At 45.1% G+C, this 14,996-nt stretch overlaps 1 protein-coding gene across 2 annotated transcripts in view; it reads right to left on the bottom strand.

Moving 5' to 3' along the window:
- CENPF (centromere protein F) overlaps window positions 1-14,996 on the bottom strand; it is a 92,119-nt gene that overhangs the window by 53,984 nt on the left and 23,139 nt on the right. For both annotated transcript variants that reach the window (XM_067564967.1, XM_067564968.1), the window contains exon 7: window positions 14,616-14,818. In XM_067564967.1, coding sequence (XP_067421068.1) covers window positions 14,616-14,818 — 203 coding nt within the window. The remainder of the gene's footprint in view (window positions 1-14,615; window positions 14,819-14,996) is intronic.

The raw sequence follows: 14,996 nt of genomic DNA on the forward strand, positions 1-14,996 counted from the left end.
CAAATGGTTAAGTCACAAAGATTCAAGGGTAATATTTATTACTCTTTGTACTACAGTAGCACCCAAAGCCACCAGCAATCAAGACTGAAAGCCCACTTTACTAGGCCCTTTAAAAAAGCCCACATATATATAGAGAAAATCATGGTCTCTGACTCAAAACTGCTTGTGATCTTCCATGTTGCAGTCAACAACCACACAGGTATCCCATACCAAACTGATAAAGGATTACACTTGGCTATAATACTAGTCTGTGCTAAGCGTCAATAAATGAGTAGTAAAAGCTAAAAAACTAGAAGTGTTTAGGCACAGGAGATAAATTCAATGCAACTTTCAATTTACAGTGATTCAGCACATTGATTCAACAGAAAAAAATTGCTGAACTATTTAGTCCACTTGAACAGCAAGAACATAATATTTTTCATTGTTTAACATAGGTTAGAATGAAATTTTAAACTAAAAATCAATATGCTTTGAATTTTCCCTATCCTATTAGAGGTGTTTCAGTTTGTTATCCAAGTAATTGTATTAAAATAATACACTGCTTGTAATTTTGGAGGTTTACAGAGAACCAGAGTACACAGAAACCCCATTTAATAATTTCCCAGTGTAATTTCTATTCTGGAAACAAGCTGCTGATATAAGATGGTCTCAGAAAGTTGCCCAAAGCACATTACTATACATTTTCTCAGAAAACACAGTTACTTACCTTTTCGTAACTGTTGTTCTTTGAGATGTGTTGCTCATGTCCATTACAAGTAGGTGTGTGTTGGCACCGCATGCACAGTCATTGGAAAGATTTTCACCTAGCAGTACCCATCAGGCCAAGTCAGGCACCCCCTGGAATCGCACTGCCATGGCACCATATACAAGGCCTTGCTGACCCGCCGCCTCTTCAGTTCCTTCTTGCCGGCTGGCTCCAAGAGAGGGGTAGGTGGGTGGGTTTTTGAATGGACATGAGCAACACATCTCGAACAACAAAAGTTATGAAAGGTAAGTAACCGATTTTTCTTAGAATGTTTGCTCATGTCGATTCCAAGTAGGTGACTCACAAGCAATCCCCCGGAGGTAGGCTTGGAGCTTATGGGATCACTGATTGGAGAACTGCTCTGCCAAATGCTGCATCATCCCTGGCCTGAGGGGTGATGGCATAGTGCGAGGTGAATGTGTGGACTGACGATGATGTCATTGCCCTGCAGATTTCCTGAGTAGAGACATGAGCCAGGAAGACTGCCGAAGAGGCCTGCGCCCTTGTGGAATAGGCTACGAGTATGGGGGCAAGTCTTTCTTTCCAGGCCATAATAACATGTCCTAATGCTGGCCATGATCCATGACAAAATCCTCTGTGAGGACACCGGGAGGCCTCTCATTCTATCTGCTACTGCAGCAAAGAGTTGGTCCAATCTACAAAACAGCTTTGTCTTCTTGATGTAGAATACTAATGCTCTCCTGAGGTCTAAGGAATGTAGGTCTCTTTCTGTGTTATTGGCATGTGGATTAGGGTAAAAGACAGGGAAGAAGATGTCCTGGCTCATATGAAACTGGGACACCACTTCTGTGGGGAAGGTCAGATGCAGGCATAACTCGACCTTGTCCTTATGGAACACTGTGTGTGTGTGTGCAGGCGAGGGGTGAGGGTGTCCAGAAGTTAGGGTCTTGAGCTCAGAGATCCTCCGGGCTGAGGCTACTGCCACCAGGAACACCACCTTCCATGAGAGGTAGAGAAGAGAGCACATTGCTAAAGACTCAAAGGGAGGCCCCATCAATCTAGATAGCAATACGTTGAGGTCCCAAGCTGGTACTGGGCAACGGACCTGTGGGTAAATCTTGTCCAGTCCCTTGAGGAAATGGCTCATCATTGGGTTGGAAAAGATTAAGCAGCCATGAGATCCTGGGTGGAACACAGAGTTCGCCGCTAGGTGCGCCTTTAATTATGAGATTGCTAGGCCTAGCTGCTTTAGGTGCAGCAAATAGTCTAGAAAGAAGAGTATCAATGCCTAAGTTGGTAGGATACCCTTCTGCAAAGACCAGAGCGAGAATCTCTTCCACTTGGCCAAGCATGAAGCCCTTGTAGAGGGCTTTCTGCTACCCAGGAGGACCTGATAGGCTCAGAGTACATTGATCATAAGGTGTTTAACCATGAAGCTTCCATGCTGTGAGGTGGAGAGACTCTAGGTTGGGATGTTGCAGGCAGCCGTGTTCCGGAGTAATCAGGTCCAGCATAGGGATGTAAAAGTGTAACAGTTTAAACGGTAACCATCATGGGTGGTAAGAAAGAACTGAAGAGGCGGTGGGTCGGCAGGGCCCTATATATGGCGCCATGGCAGTGCGACTCCAGAGGGCACCTGGCTCGACCCAACAGGTACTGTTGGAAAAACTTTCTGACAACTGTGCACGCAGCATGCACACACCCCTACTTGGAATCAACATGAGTAAGCCCTCGAAGATTAATAAAATGTTACCATTTGTAATGTTCCTTTGCCTCTTACAACTTCATTATGTTCACAGCACATCAGTGAACAACCACTGCTATTCCACAACCAATTTACCAGAAAGCTACCACAGCAGAATAACTGTTTCTCTCTCTACAGAACACATTTTATTTTCTGAAATCTTTTCTTTAAGGCAAATAAAACAAGGTTACTTACCAGTAACTGCTGTTCTTTGAGATGTGTTACTCGTGTCCATTCCATTATAGGTGTGTGCACGCCTCCATGCACGGTTATCGGAACATTTTCCCCCTTAGCAGATCCCGTAGGGCTGGCTCCGGCGTCCCCTGAAGCCCTGCTCACATGCTGTGGTATATGATGCGCTGCCAGTCCTATGCCCCCCCAGTCCCTTCTTTCTGCCAACTCCAGCAGCGGGGACGGGGGGTGGGTTGTGGAATGGACATGAGCAACACACCTCGAAGAACAGCAGTAACTGGTAAGTAACCTTGTTTTCATCTTCGAGTGATTGCTCATGTTCATTCCACTATAGGTGACTAATAAGCAGTACCGTGGAGGTGGGCCGGAGTTAGCGGTGAGCTGCCTGCAGCACAGCTATGCTGAAGCCTGCGTCTTCCCATGCATGTTGGACAGAGGCGTGGTGGGACATGAAGGTATGTGCCGCCAGCTTGGCAGCTGCTTTGCAGATGCCCTGCTCTGGCATGTCCGCTAGGAAGGCTGTTGATGGAGCTTGAGCTCTGTTGAGTGAGATGTGGTGGCAGGCGGAAGCAGCACCTTCACTTGCTCATAACCGAACTCAATGCAGGAAGTTATTCACAAGGAAAATGCGCTGGTCGGAGACCAGTGAACCTTTATTCCGGTCGGCTGCTGCAATGAAGAGCTGCATCGCTCTCCGGATCGGCCTTGTACTCCTGATGTAGAAGCCAAGGCCCCTCTCACGTTAAAGAGTGCCGCCTTCTCTTCTCCTCCAAACCATATGGTTCGGGGAAAACATAGGGAAAATATATATTGGTCACACCAAAACTGGGAAACCACCTTAGGCCAGAAGGCCCGGTGCAGCCTCAACTGAACCTTATCTTTATAGACTACAGTATGGAGGTCAGAGCTTTGATCCTGGAGACCTTCCTTGCCGAGGTAAATACCCCCAGGAAGGCCACCTTCCCAGAAGACAGGAGTAGAGGGCATGACACCGCGGGTTCCAAGGGGGGAGCCCTGTGGGCCGTGAAAGGACCAGGTCGAGACCCCAGGGAGGCTAGAGCCCCCCGCCCTCCTCAGGAATCTAACCGACATCAGATGGGAGAACCGCAATTCCCCCTCCAGCGACTGTTGGAAGGCTGATATGGCTGCTAGGTGGGCCTTCAGGGAGGTGCACCCGGTCCCTGGAGCTTTAACAGTGGCAAGTATTTCCCGGATCGCCTGCACTGGCGAAAGGCTGGGCGGAATACCCCAGGACTCCTCCCAGCAGACAACAGCCACTTCCACTTAACCTGGTACACGACCTGCGTGGAGGGTTTCCTGCTACCCAGCAGGACTCACTGGACTTGCTCTGAGCAGCTCGCTCATCATCTCTCGGCCACCGATCCACCACTCCCTGAGGTGTTGAGGGTCCAGGTCTGGGCACTGCAGGTGACAGTGATCCTGGGATCTGGGATTGCGCTGTCTCGGAGGCTCCCAAGGCCGGCAATCGAGAAATCCAGCAGTATGCTGAACCAGTGCTGGCGTGGCCAGGCCGGAACAATAAAGATGGCATCTTTTTAATCCATCCTCATCTTTAGTAGGACTCTATGCAGGAGGGAAAAGGCGGGAAAGTGAATATGAAGATCTCTGCCCGCTACAGACAGATGGAGTTGGTGATCGCCCCCGCTTCTTGACCATGGAGAGAGCAGCACTGTGGACACCTCGTGCTCCAGTCCGATACGGACAGATTCCCCTTGGGGAAACCCCCCTCCAGATGGTCATAGACGCCCTTTGTGGGCACAGCGACCCATCATGGTAAGGAAGAGCAACCCCTTGACGCGGTCTGCCTCATCATTCATCACCCCTGGGAAGGTGATCACTGCTAGGTCCTAAGGACCAATAGCTTCCCTTCCCGAATGGGCTTCCTCTGCCTGTCGATGTAGTACATGGTCACTGTACTGTCTGTCAGCACCTGTGCTGCTCTGCCTTCGATAAGCAGAGGAACATTCCGCAAGCCCTGCAGGAGTTTTGCAGCTCTTTACATTGGTGTGCCGATTTCTCTTCTCCCTTGGCCAGACGCCTTGTGAACCAAGGTCAGCGCTGATACAGCACTTCACCCTCTGCCCAAGGCATCCAATATCACGGTAACTGAAGGAGCCAGCTCCACGAACTGAATGCCCCTTCACACATCCCAAGGAGTTGTCCATCAGTCTAGGGAGACTAGAGCTTGCTGCTGGTTTTTTTTTTTGGAGGGGGGAGGAGGGGCCTTTTCCGACTGCCCTATCACCAAGATGACCCTTACTGAGGGCCTAAGGAGCCACTCAGGGCAGATGGTGTCTCCTAGACCCCCTGACTCTGACCCATTGACTGTAGGTCGTGAGATGGCGTGGCTGACACCTCTGCTGCTGCTGTCCCTGGGACCTACCTGACACCTAAAGGTCTGTGGCGCATCCATCTTAACCGAAGACAAGGCTGACTTGTCCAAGGGAGGGCCCCAGATGGGCTGCTGGACCTTTTGGGACAGCCGGGATTGCAGCCACTAACATCTGAGCATGCCGATGGCGGGGGGTATGGCTCTGCCCACCAAATCAGCAGCAACAGAGGATGCCTGGAGCGCTTCTTTAGCTCCCGTGGTACCCTCTTCTGCAATGGTATACAAGTTCAGCGCCTGTTGCTGGGCAAAGCCTCAGCAAAGCAGTTCACTCTGTCCCCCAAGGGCTCACCTTCTACTTGCTGCTAGTGCTATTGAATAAATTTTTTTCTCCAAACAAGTCTGACTTACAATTGCCCTTGTTTGCAGTAGAGCCCTGCTATCCTGCCTATCCCTGTGCTTGGCGGCAACCACCACCAGGGACCTGGTAAACAAGTATTCACACCCATTGACTGGGGCATAATACTTTTCTCGGCTCATTTAGGTATCAGGCTACAGAGGAGGGGGTTTGTCACAAGGCCCTCACTATCTTGAGCACCCCTTTGTAGACTGGGAGGGCTACCACTGCTAGCACAGTAAAGAGACGGTCTGCCGTCCCTTTAGCTCTTTCACCTCCAGCCCTGAGGTTGAGTCCACCTCTTGAGCAGTTCCCAGTGTGCCCTAGAATCAACCAGGGCCTGAGAGAGTGCTTCATTCAATGAGGAGAAGAGGGGGGGCTTGGAGGGCCACAGCACCTCTTCCCGTTGACAGGCAGTCCCCACAGGAGTCCCTGCCCATGGGGCCAAGTCGTCATCTGAGGGCGAATGGTGGCCCTTTCTCCTGTACCCGAGACACTGACTGCATCCCCGAGGGGTTGACGGGAATACCATAGGCTTCCATACTGCCATTGGTGTGACCACTGCCTCTGAGGCCATCCGGGGCTACTTGCGCCTGAGGCTTTGGCACCTTTCGTTGGTGGTGGCTCCCCCAGCGACTACCTCCCCAAAGGGACACTCAGGCACCATCAAAAGACCATGGTGGGGCTACCCCAAAGGCTCTCGCTGTGCATTACCGAGCTCAGGGGGAGAGGGGATGCGCCGATCCACAGGTGCTCCGTCACTCCGGAGAGCGTCCCCTCAATGTCGATGACCTCAACTACCAGGTTTGACGGGGGTGCTGTAGCCAGAGCAGGCGTACGGACAACGCTCCGGCGAGCTGGGCTGACCAGAGTGTCATCCTGGTACCAAGGACTTCACGCTCTGCATGCATCTTGGCGCCGAGTCAAAGTCCAGCGACCAGGTTCTGCGCGGCCTCGGTTTGAGGCGAACTCCTCGGTGCTGAGGCTGTCTCTGGCAACCGGGTTCAGCACCGCCTGGTGAATTCCTCGGTACCAGGACTGTCTCCAGTGACCGGGATCAGTGCCACATCATTGCGGGCAAACTCTTCGCTGCCGGAAAGCAGGAACAGCGAGTTCCATCAGGCGACCAGGGATGGTGCCGCTTGCTGGGGTGGACCTCACACAGTGCCGAGGGGGGAGCGGCAGGGGGGGACAGGCGTTTGAGACCAGTGTCGGGTGGGCAATTTCGCTCTTCGCCTTGATGCAGGTTGCTCTGGCGACCACGACCTGGGATAACTTCTAGGAGAGAGTTCCTAGGAAACTGGTCTGCAGGAGATCTTCCTCCCCATGCTGGGATCTTCTGAGCCATTCAGGGGGTCCCAACGCAGGCTTCCCCCATAACGCCAGCCCCTTCTCTCTCGTGGAGGTAGGGGCAGTGGTGGCGTATGCAATGCCAACAATGCTCTTGCCGCCCGACGGCCTCCAAAGTCGATGGTTCCAGTAGATGGGAAGGGGTTCCACCACTCCCAAGAGTCAGGGAAGGCTCCCTGGCTGGAGACTCTGGCTCAGGCAGTGGGCCTCCGTGATCCAACCTTGGTACGGATCGGTGCTCCACCCAGTCTGCTTAGATGGTGCAGGGGAGAATTCGCGTTCCGAGCGCTGATTCCGTCTCTTCGCGGTGCCGAGTCAGGTCAGTGCCGACGGTGCCCTCTGCACCAACGGCACGCTGGGTACCGCAGCAGAGTGAGTTGGTTCAGAGCCGGTTGGGGGCTCCATGAGCGAGACTTTCAGGCGGAGTTTCTGGAGGTCTGAAAGCCTTGCAGATCTTTTCTTCTCCTTACAAAGGGCTTCCTCCCCCACCCTGCACTTCAGGCAGTAGGGGTCACTTAGTGGGAAAGCCTTCCTGCTGGAAGCATGCAGCTTGAAGCCATGAGATCGGAGCATACTCGCTCCTGGTAGAGTCTCAGCCAGACTATCTCAAAGTCTCTAACTACCACTAACAACAGTTATTAAGCTAACTAACACAAAAAATCATTGCTTAAAGTTCAAAATACAGGGAATTAAGTGCTTGCAGTGCAAGCACAGGCAGTTCCAGTAACTATCACAGGCAGAAAGAAGGGACTGAGGGGGCATAGGGCCAGCAGCACCTCATATACCGCGGCATGAGCACGGGGCTCCAGGGGGCGCTGGAGCCGGCCTTACGGGATCTGCTAAGGGGGAAAAAAGTTCCGGTAGCCGTGCATGGAGGCATGCACACACCTATAGTGGAATGGACATGAGCAAGCACTCGAAAAACTACTCTTAAAGGTAATAAAAAAGTGAACTGCTGATAGGATTTAAATCCTCTTTATGATTGAATGCTTTTAAAACAGAAGATGTACAACTTACTTAAATATAATTTTAAAGGGATGTGAAAATGTTACTGGCATATGTGGAGATATATGTCATTTTAAATTTACGCTTTATTGAAGTGAGGTCCTGTTTACACATGAATGAATTAATGAGACTATTAATGGAATAGAACATTATGACAAGACCTCCTGTTACATCAAAGCCGAAGCATTTATGGAAAGTAAGTATGGAGACAAGGCAATGATCGTCAAAGAAGGAGACAATGGTGCTGTTAAAATGCCTTATTATGACACCTTCAAATGGTGCATGCATATATATTAAATCATTGCATTTCAGAGATATTTGTTATAGTATTATAATTGTTCACTCTATCACAATAGTGCATTGCTGGCTGCCTCATTAGAGAGCTGGAGTCTATCAAAGCAACTTATCCTAAAAGGAAAAGTTTTCAAGGTGCAGATTTTCCCCACAGCACCTAGCCCAAGTAGCTGGGATGGGTACTGGGAATTTGTGAGACTGAAAAAGGAATTGAAAAAAGAACCGATTACTAATCCCCAAAAGGCACAGAGCAGCAGCTGATCCACTAGTTTCCATAGATCTCCTGCTCTGTGTCCAGTAGATCAGTGGTTCTCAACCATGTATTACACTCAAATGCAAGTATATTTATATTCCAATTGATTTACTTTATAATTATATGGTAAAAAAGAGAAAGGAAACAATTTTTCAGGAACAGTGTGCTGTGACACTTCTTTATTTTTATGTCTGATTTTGTAAGCAAGTAGTAGTTTTTATGTGAGGTCAAACTTGGGGTATGTAAGACAAACCAGACTCCTGAAAGGAGTACAGTAGTCTGGAAATGTTGAGAACCACTGCAGTAGATCAATGTAGCGGCTGATCCACTAAACCAAAGAATTATTTCATGTCATGCAAAGGAAGCTATTTCAGAGAAGGGAAATGCTGTGCAGGCTGCTGAAATCTTGCTCACCCACTCCCATATAGCAAAGCGTAGACCCCTTCCGGGATATGGGAAGGTGGGAGCCAGAGGGATTTGCCTCTTAATGAAAAGGCTTCTTTGACTGGCTTAGTTTCTTTACTCTTATCAGTATACAACTGTCTGACATCTGTTTTAGCTAGCAAAAATTCCATTTTATATGATCACTACAGTTTTGCACCACTAATGCAAATTATTTCAACATTTCAATTATGTCAATACTATATGCACAGACATTTCTTAGCTCTCTCACACTGAACACAAGGGAGCCTTTCCCCGTCAGTTCTTCTGGAGCAAAATGTAGAGGTCTTGTGAGGGCCCAAGATCTTGCATTTTGAGAACTTTAAAACTCTTCAATATCCTGTGTGAATTCCTTCCTTTCATAGAAGGAATCCTGAGATAGCCACCAGAATTCAGAGGGTCCAAAGGATACTGAAAAGTTCTGTCCTGGATCATGCAAGTCTGTATTCTAAGTGGATGGCACTATTCTGTTTCCTTGTTTATGTATCAGCTTCACAGACTGGAACACAGTTCTACGAATAGGGTTTGTTAACTTCTACCTGTGCTGATGCTGCTTATGCAAAAAGTACAGATGTTTTAGCTCATGTAAAGATATTTATTTTAAAATGTCTTAAGCGCAGAGGGAAAGAAGAAAATGGTGAACTTAAATATATATTATGGAGCCACCATTAGCAAGAACATACATAGTTAAGCTTTGCTGGAGAACGGTGTAATGAATTGTTAGTCAAATATGTACTAAATAATGTTAGGGAAAATTAGTATTATATATAATACTATAAGGATGTATAAAGGAATTTTTACTTTTTGTATGTATTTCTGCTGCTACAGCACTTCAAATTTTGTTGAGAGGTTTGTAAATCAAAAAAAATGTTTTGTGTATCTTATGTGTAAAATTCTTGGCCAAGCAAATAGCAGGGTAGAGAAGAGAGCAGTTAGCTTTCAGGAAGTCAGGTGTAACCCCTCATACAGACCACACACGACAAGCTAACAAGTGAAAACCCAAATCCAGAAAAATAGATCAGTAAGAATAACAACTTGCTGTAAAATAAGTACAACTGAATGGAGCCAGGGGGGTGACAGCAAACAATAGATGTGCTGGGAACTAGACAGATAAAAGTAAATTTTAGCAGCTAAGCAAAAATATATTAATGTAGGTTAGTTATTGTGATTTATGCAGGAGAATGTTTTATTTAGGGGGTTTAGAATGGAATATATATATATAGATAAGGACACAGATGAGGTAGCTTGGTAAACGGAGTCTGTGCCAAGTTATAGAACAGAGGATTAAAAAGATAAATGACGGATAATAATAGTGGAGAAGATACAGGGGAAGAATAGCCAAGTACAGCAGAGAGCAGAGGTTTGAAGAGTCATCCTGTCCACAAGAAAGGTTAACTTGAGCATTTACTTTTCTTGCCTTATCTGTTTTTGCATGTTTATGTAATTCATACATGCTAAAAGCATTGTCTTAAAACATTTATAATAAAGGCAAAAAGAAATTATTTATGCCTAAATTGAAGTGGATCTGGTTTCTGACCCAATAGGTTGACACTGGCATTTAAAGCAGAACTAAAAACCCTTGTTTCACAATATAATAAATTAATCTATTTTCCAAGTTTGGCAGAGTTACTTTTCAGATGACGTATTAATTTTCTGGATAGAATAGTTTTACTTTTCCAGGGAAAACTTTAAAATACATTTTTTGTAAATCACAATATTAATGAAACTCACTACTTGTTGTCTCACCTTATTCTCGGCTTGGATAATCTCAATGAGAGACCACCACAGACTCTTCATAAATTCCATATTTAATAATATAATTTATAATTAAATCTGATTTAAAACTCATTTAAAGATGCTGGAGTGTAATAAGAAAAGCTCTCAACAGTCACATCTAGAGGTTATGGTGACAGTTAGAACTATGCCAGTAACGCAGGTGATTCATAAATAGTGTCATTGTGACATCAGAGGTAACAATTCAATCTTTCCTCTCCACTGACGCATAGCAAATTGAAGTAGAGAGGTCTTATTCACATGTCAAAAATTCTCACTGTTAAGATACTTGACCATCTGTATACAATAAAGTAACAACACTGGATTGGCTTAATGCCACAGGCCTCAACCTAGTCCCAGTCAAGACCTTTTCCCAATAGGGTCATCGCAGAGGTAGCGAACAATTGTTGCTGTACCTCTCCAGAGGCAAATTCTTAACTCTCAGTCATGTGGAGGTATAATCTTCAGCATCCTGTATATGGGATGCAGGAAGCAGCAGAATTTTCCAACACTCTTAGCTAGGCAGCAGAATCTTCATACACAGAAACCCTGACAACAAACCCTGACAATCATCATGCTTACAAAAGACAAATATGGTGACAGTTTCCCTCATGGCAACAGAGCTTTTTAAAATGTATGGAGGGGCAAAAAGGGAAGGGAAAAATAATTAAGCTAAAAGAGAAATATGGAGAATAATGGAATCCATGACCTACAATGTTCTAACAAATACACAGGAAATTTGTGGAGTGGCAGCAATTGGCAGAGGCTAAAACATTCAGCTGGACTAACTTCCCCATGTTCCCAGGAATTCCTGTTGCACCGAGCTTCTCCACTAATGTCAGATCAGAGTGTCTACAAGGTTCAGAAGCTCCACCAGAACCTGCAGTCCTCCTGATAACAACAGAACCTGAGGAATACAGACTGGTTGGGAAGCACTAAAACGTTCCCTGTTCCTTAGATCCTCAATGTTCTCTGCATAATTCAAGGGGCTCCCTGCCAGTTTTCTTTCTTTGTATGGAAAAAAAGATTTCAGACATCAAATAAAAAAAATTTTAAAAATCCCCAGGCAGAAAACAAAACATTAAAATCTATCAGTAAGGTTGAGAATACATATGAATTTTTAAAAACCTTATAAAAATGCTGCAGTTATTAAAAAACAAACAAAACCAAGCATTAGAAACCAAGGTAATTTAGAGTTAAGGTCAAAATAAAAGACAGCCTAAAATTTGAAAGTAGGAAAATCCCTCTGTCCCGATAGTGAGGAGGCAAAACAAAATTATTCTCACTGAATAGCTTATCCTCCCATGACCGTTTCAACTCTGTGACCACAGATACCCGGATGCTTTACTCTTAATTCCATAGTTGTGTAAAGTCTGGTCACCTTTACAAATATCCACGCACAGAGATATACTTCACACATTTCTAATTGAACAAAGTTGCATAATGAAGGACAGCGCACCCTAGTCTTCTTTAAGACTCCATGTGACACCAAGTATTAGTATATACAGAGCTAGCATCTCTACAAACACAAACTGCTCAAACCCAAATCATGAAATCATAGCACTTACATGACTGAAAAGGGGCATGTTAACATGGGGACAATGCATTACATATACAACTGGCATTTTATTTAAAAAAAGACCTTATGACTGCAATGTCTTCTCCAGATTTAAGATTCTAAAGTCAGAGATGACAAACAAGCCTTTATGCAAGGAACTGCACAGTAACTGGAGTTCTTTGAGATATATTGTCCCTGTATTCCACTTTTGGTGTGTGCATGCCCAAGTTAGGAGTCTTTTGAACAGCAGCTTGCGCATGCATGCACCCTGAGCGTCCTTGTGCCCTCCACCAAGGGCATAAAAGGCCAGAATGGGCCAACTGCCACTCAGTTTCCTTTCCACCACAGAATCCTGGTGATACAAGTCTGAGGTAACAGCGATGGAAGGCAGGTTTAGAATGTGCATCTCAAAGAATTCCAGCTACTGTACAGGTAAGTAATTTTCCTTTCCTTTTGAGTGATTGTCCTTATCCATATTCCACTTACATTGATTCCCAAGCAGTGGACAAATGCTATGGAGGTGGGAGCGTGGAGTCTTGAGAGATTAAACAGGGATTGCAACACAGCCTTTCCAAACACAACATCTGATCTGAAGGTTCAATGATAGCATAATCTTTCATAAACATGTGAATAGATCCTGAGGTAGTTACTTTACATATTTCCACAACAGAAATATCTCAGCAATGATGCCTGAGCTCTGGTGGAGTAAATGCTGAAAGAAGCAGGAGAATCCATATTAGCCACTTATTGAACAGGCCCTCACCCAGTCAGATATCCCTCTGACTGAATGAAGATGTAAAAAGTTGCATCCTTTGCAAATAACATGCCAAAGCACACCTGACATCTAACATATGGATCAACCTTAGAAGCAGGTGGCTTAAAGAAAAATATAGGCAAATGAATCTGCTGGTTCAGATGTAAGTCTGTGACAACTGTCAGCAGGAACACAGGATGCATCCTAATGATACTTTGTCTGGACAAAAGATAGCATAAGCTGGGTCTGAACAAAAGCGTGGATTTCTCCACCCTTTTCTTTGTGGAGATCTTAGTCTGGGATCCATCTCTGGATTCTCCCGTGCTCTGTACCTTTTTCACAAAAAGGTTCATGTACAAAAGGCCGGATTTTGAAACAGGATTTTGCTGATGAGGCCCAGGAAGTTAGGTACCCAGTACTAGCATTCTTAGATGCAGAAAGTCATGTACATGGTGGCTATATGACCCAGGGCCTGAAGCTGGTCTCACTGATTTATCCATTAAGTAAATCTGGAGCTGGGCTTCTCTACATTTAAGGTCCTGTGAGTGAAGGACTTGTAAACAGCACATTTGCCAGGGATATGTGACTCCCCCAAACAAAATAAATATTTTAACGAACAAACATTAAAGGGTATAGTGTATTTGTATGCTGGGCAGTATGTAAATCCAGGGGACTTAGAAGAAGCCATCCTGGCACCAAAAAGAAATAGCTATTCTGGTAAAAAATGAAATCTATTTCCAAGAAAAAACAAAATGGAACATCTATCTATACTATACACAGATTTGAAAAGAACCAGCCATTTTGTTTGCACTGCTCACTGCCCATTTTCATCTCAAAGCCAGGAGGCATGAGAGGAACTGAGTGGTGACTGGCCTGCTCCAGCATTTTATACCCTTGAGGAGGACATGAGGGTGTTCAGAGTGCACAAGACTCCAATCTTGGGTGTGTAGAGCACATGCACACCATAAGCAGAATGTCCATATGGACAATCACTCAAAGGGTGAAAAAATTACAAAGGGATGGCAGTGGTATGTTCACTAAGCCAACAGTACATTGGCTTTTACAAATTGTGAGCCTCCTAAAACCAGTGCCAAAAAGCCCTTGCTCAAACAAAACAGTTCAATATGGAGGCCTGATCTTACAAACCCTTATGTGAGATAGGAAGAAAGAAAAGGAGGCTGGAGTCACTGAAGAGGCAAAACTGAGGTTGTTTGAGAGCCTTAATTATACATTTCCAAACTTTAAAATGTTGGGTGGCCTTTTAAGTTTAACTTGACTCTGAATTTCCTGTGTTTTTAAGACTTGCTATTTTTAATTACTACATATTTATTGTAACACACTCTCATCCTTAACTCCAGTTTACCAGAGTATTAGGATAGTTTAGAATCCTAATAACTTTCCCCTGAATTTACTGTAGTTTAGACTGAAAATGTTAATCCACTTCTTAAAACTATATGGCAGTGTCCCTTTAAGGTCAGAATTGGCCACCAGGTGTCATTGTTGCTCTATGCAACCTTATTGGAGAAGATTTCCAAGATCTCCACTGAATCATGCCCAAAGGCCTGAGCCTGAAAGACACTAAGCACCTGATAAGTGCTTGGAACCTTGCAGACAATGGCAGACTAAGAATTTTAGGCTGTCCAACATAATACATACTTTCAATTCATTATCCTCAGTATGGTCTAAGAAATATTATTCAAGTATCTTGAATCTTGTAAATCTGACTGAAAGATTGACACACACTACTGCTAGAAATAATTGTAAAAGTAGCCAGAAGAGACCTGATGCAACATTGTACCTGGGCAGTAGCTTGGTCACGTTGTGCTGTCATTCTACTCAGTTCATCTTTATTTTTGTGCAGAAGAGAATCTTTTTCTCTGAATTCCAGTTTTGTTTTCTCCAGCTGGAGTTGAACTTCTTGAAGTTTGTTCATATGGGATTTAATTTCTTTTTCTTGAACTTGTAGCTGATGCTCCAGTTCTTGAACTTTGGAGCTTAGTTCTTAATTTAAAAGAAAAGGATTAATATGATGCCCTCTACTTAAAAAAGGTACTTTAAAGCAGCGTACACATTCTAATTAGACATATTCTATGTATCTGATATGACTTCAGGCACCTGTCAAATGCAAATAAAAAATAAAAGCTATGTAAAAACTGCTTAGGTTAAATATGTAGCAATA

This window comes from Emydura macquarii, unplaced genomic scaffold (genome assembly GCF_026122565.2).
Source record: "Emydura macquarii macquarii isolate MOO-44397 ecotype Brisbane River unplaced genomic scaffold, CSIRO-AGI_Emac_v2 contig_2676, whole genome shotgun sequence".
Lineage (NCBI taxonomy): Eukaryota > Metazoa > Chordata > Testudines > Chelidae > Emydura > Emydura macquarii.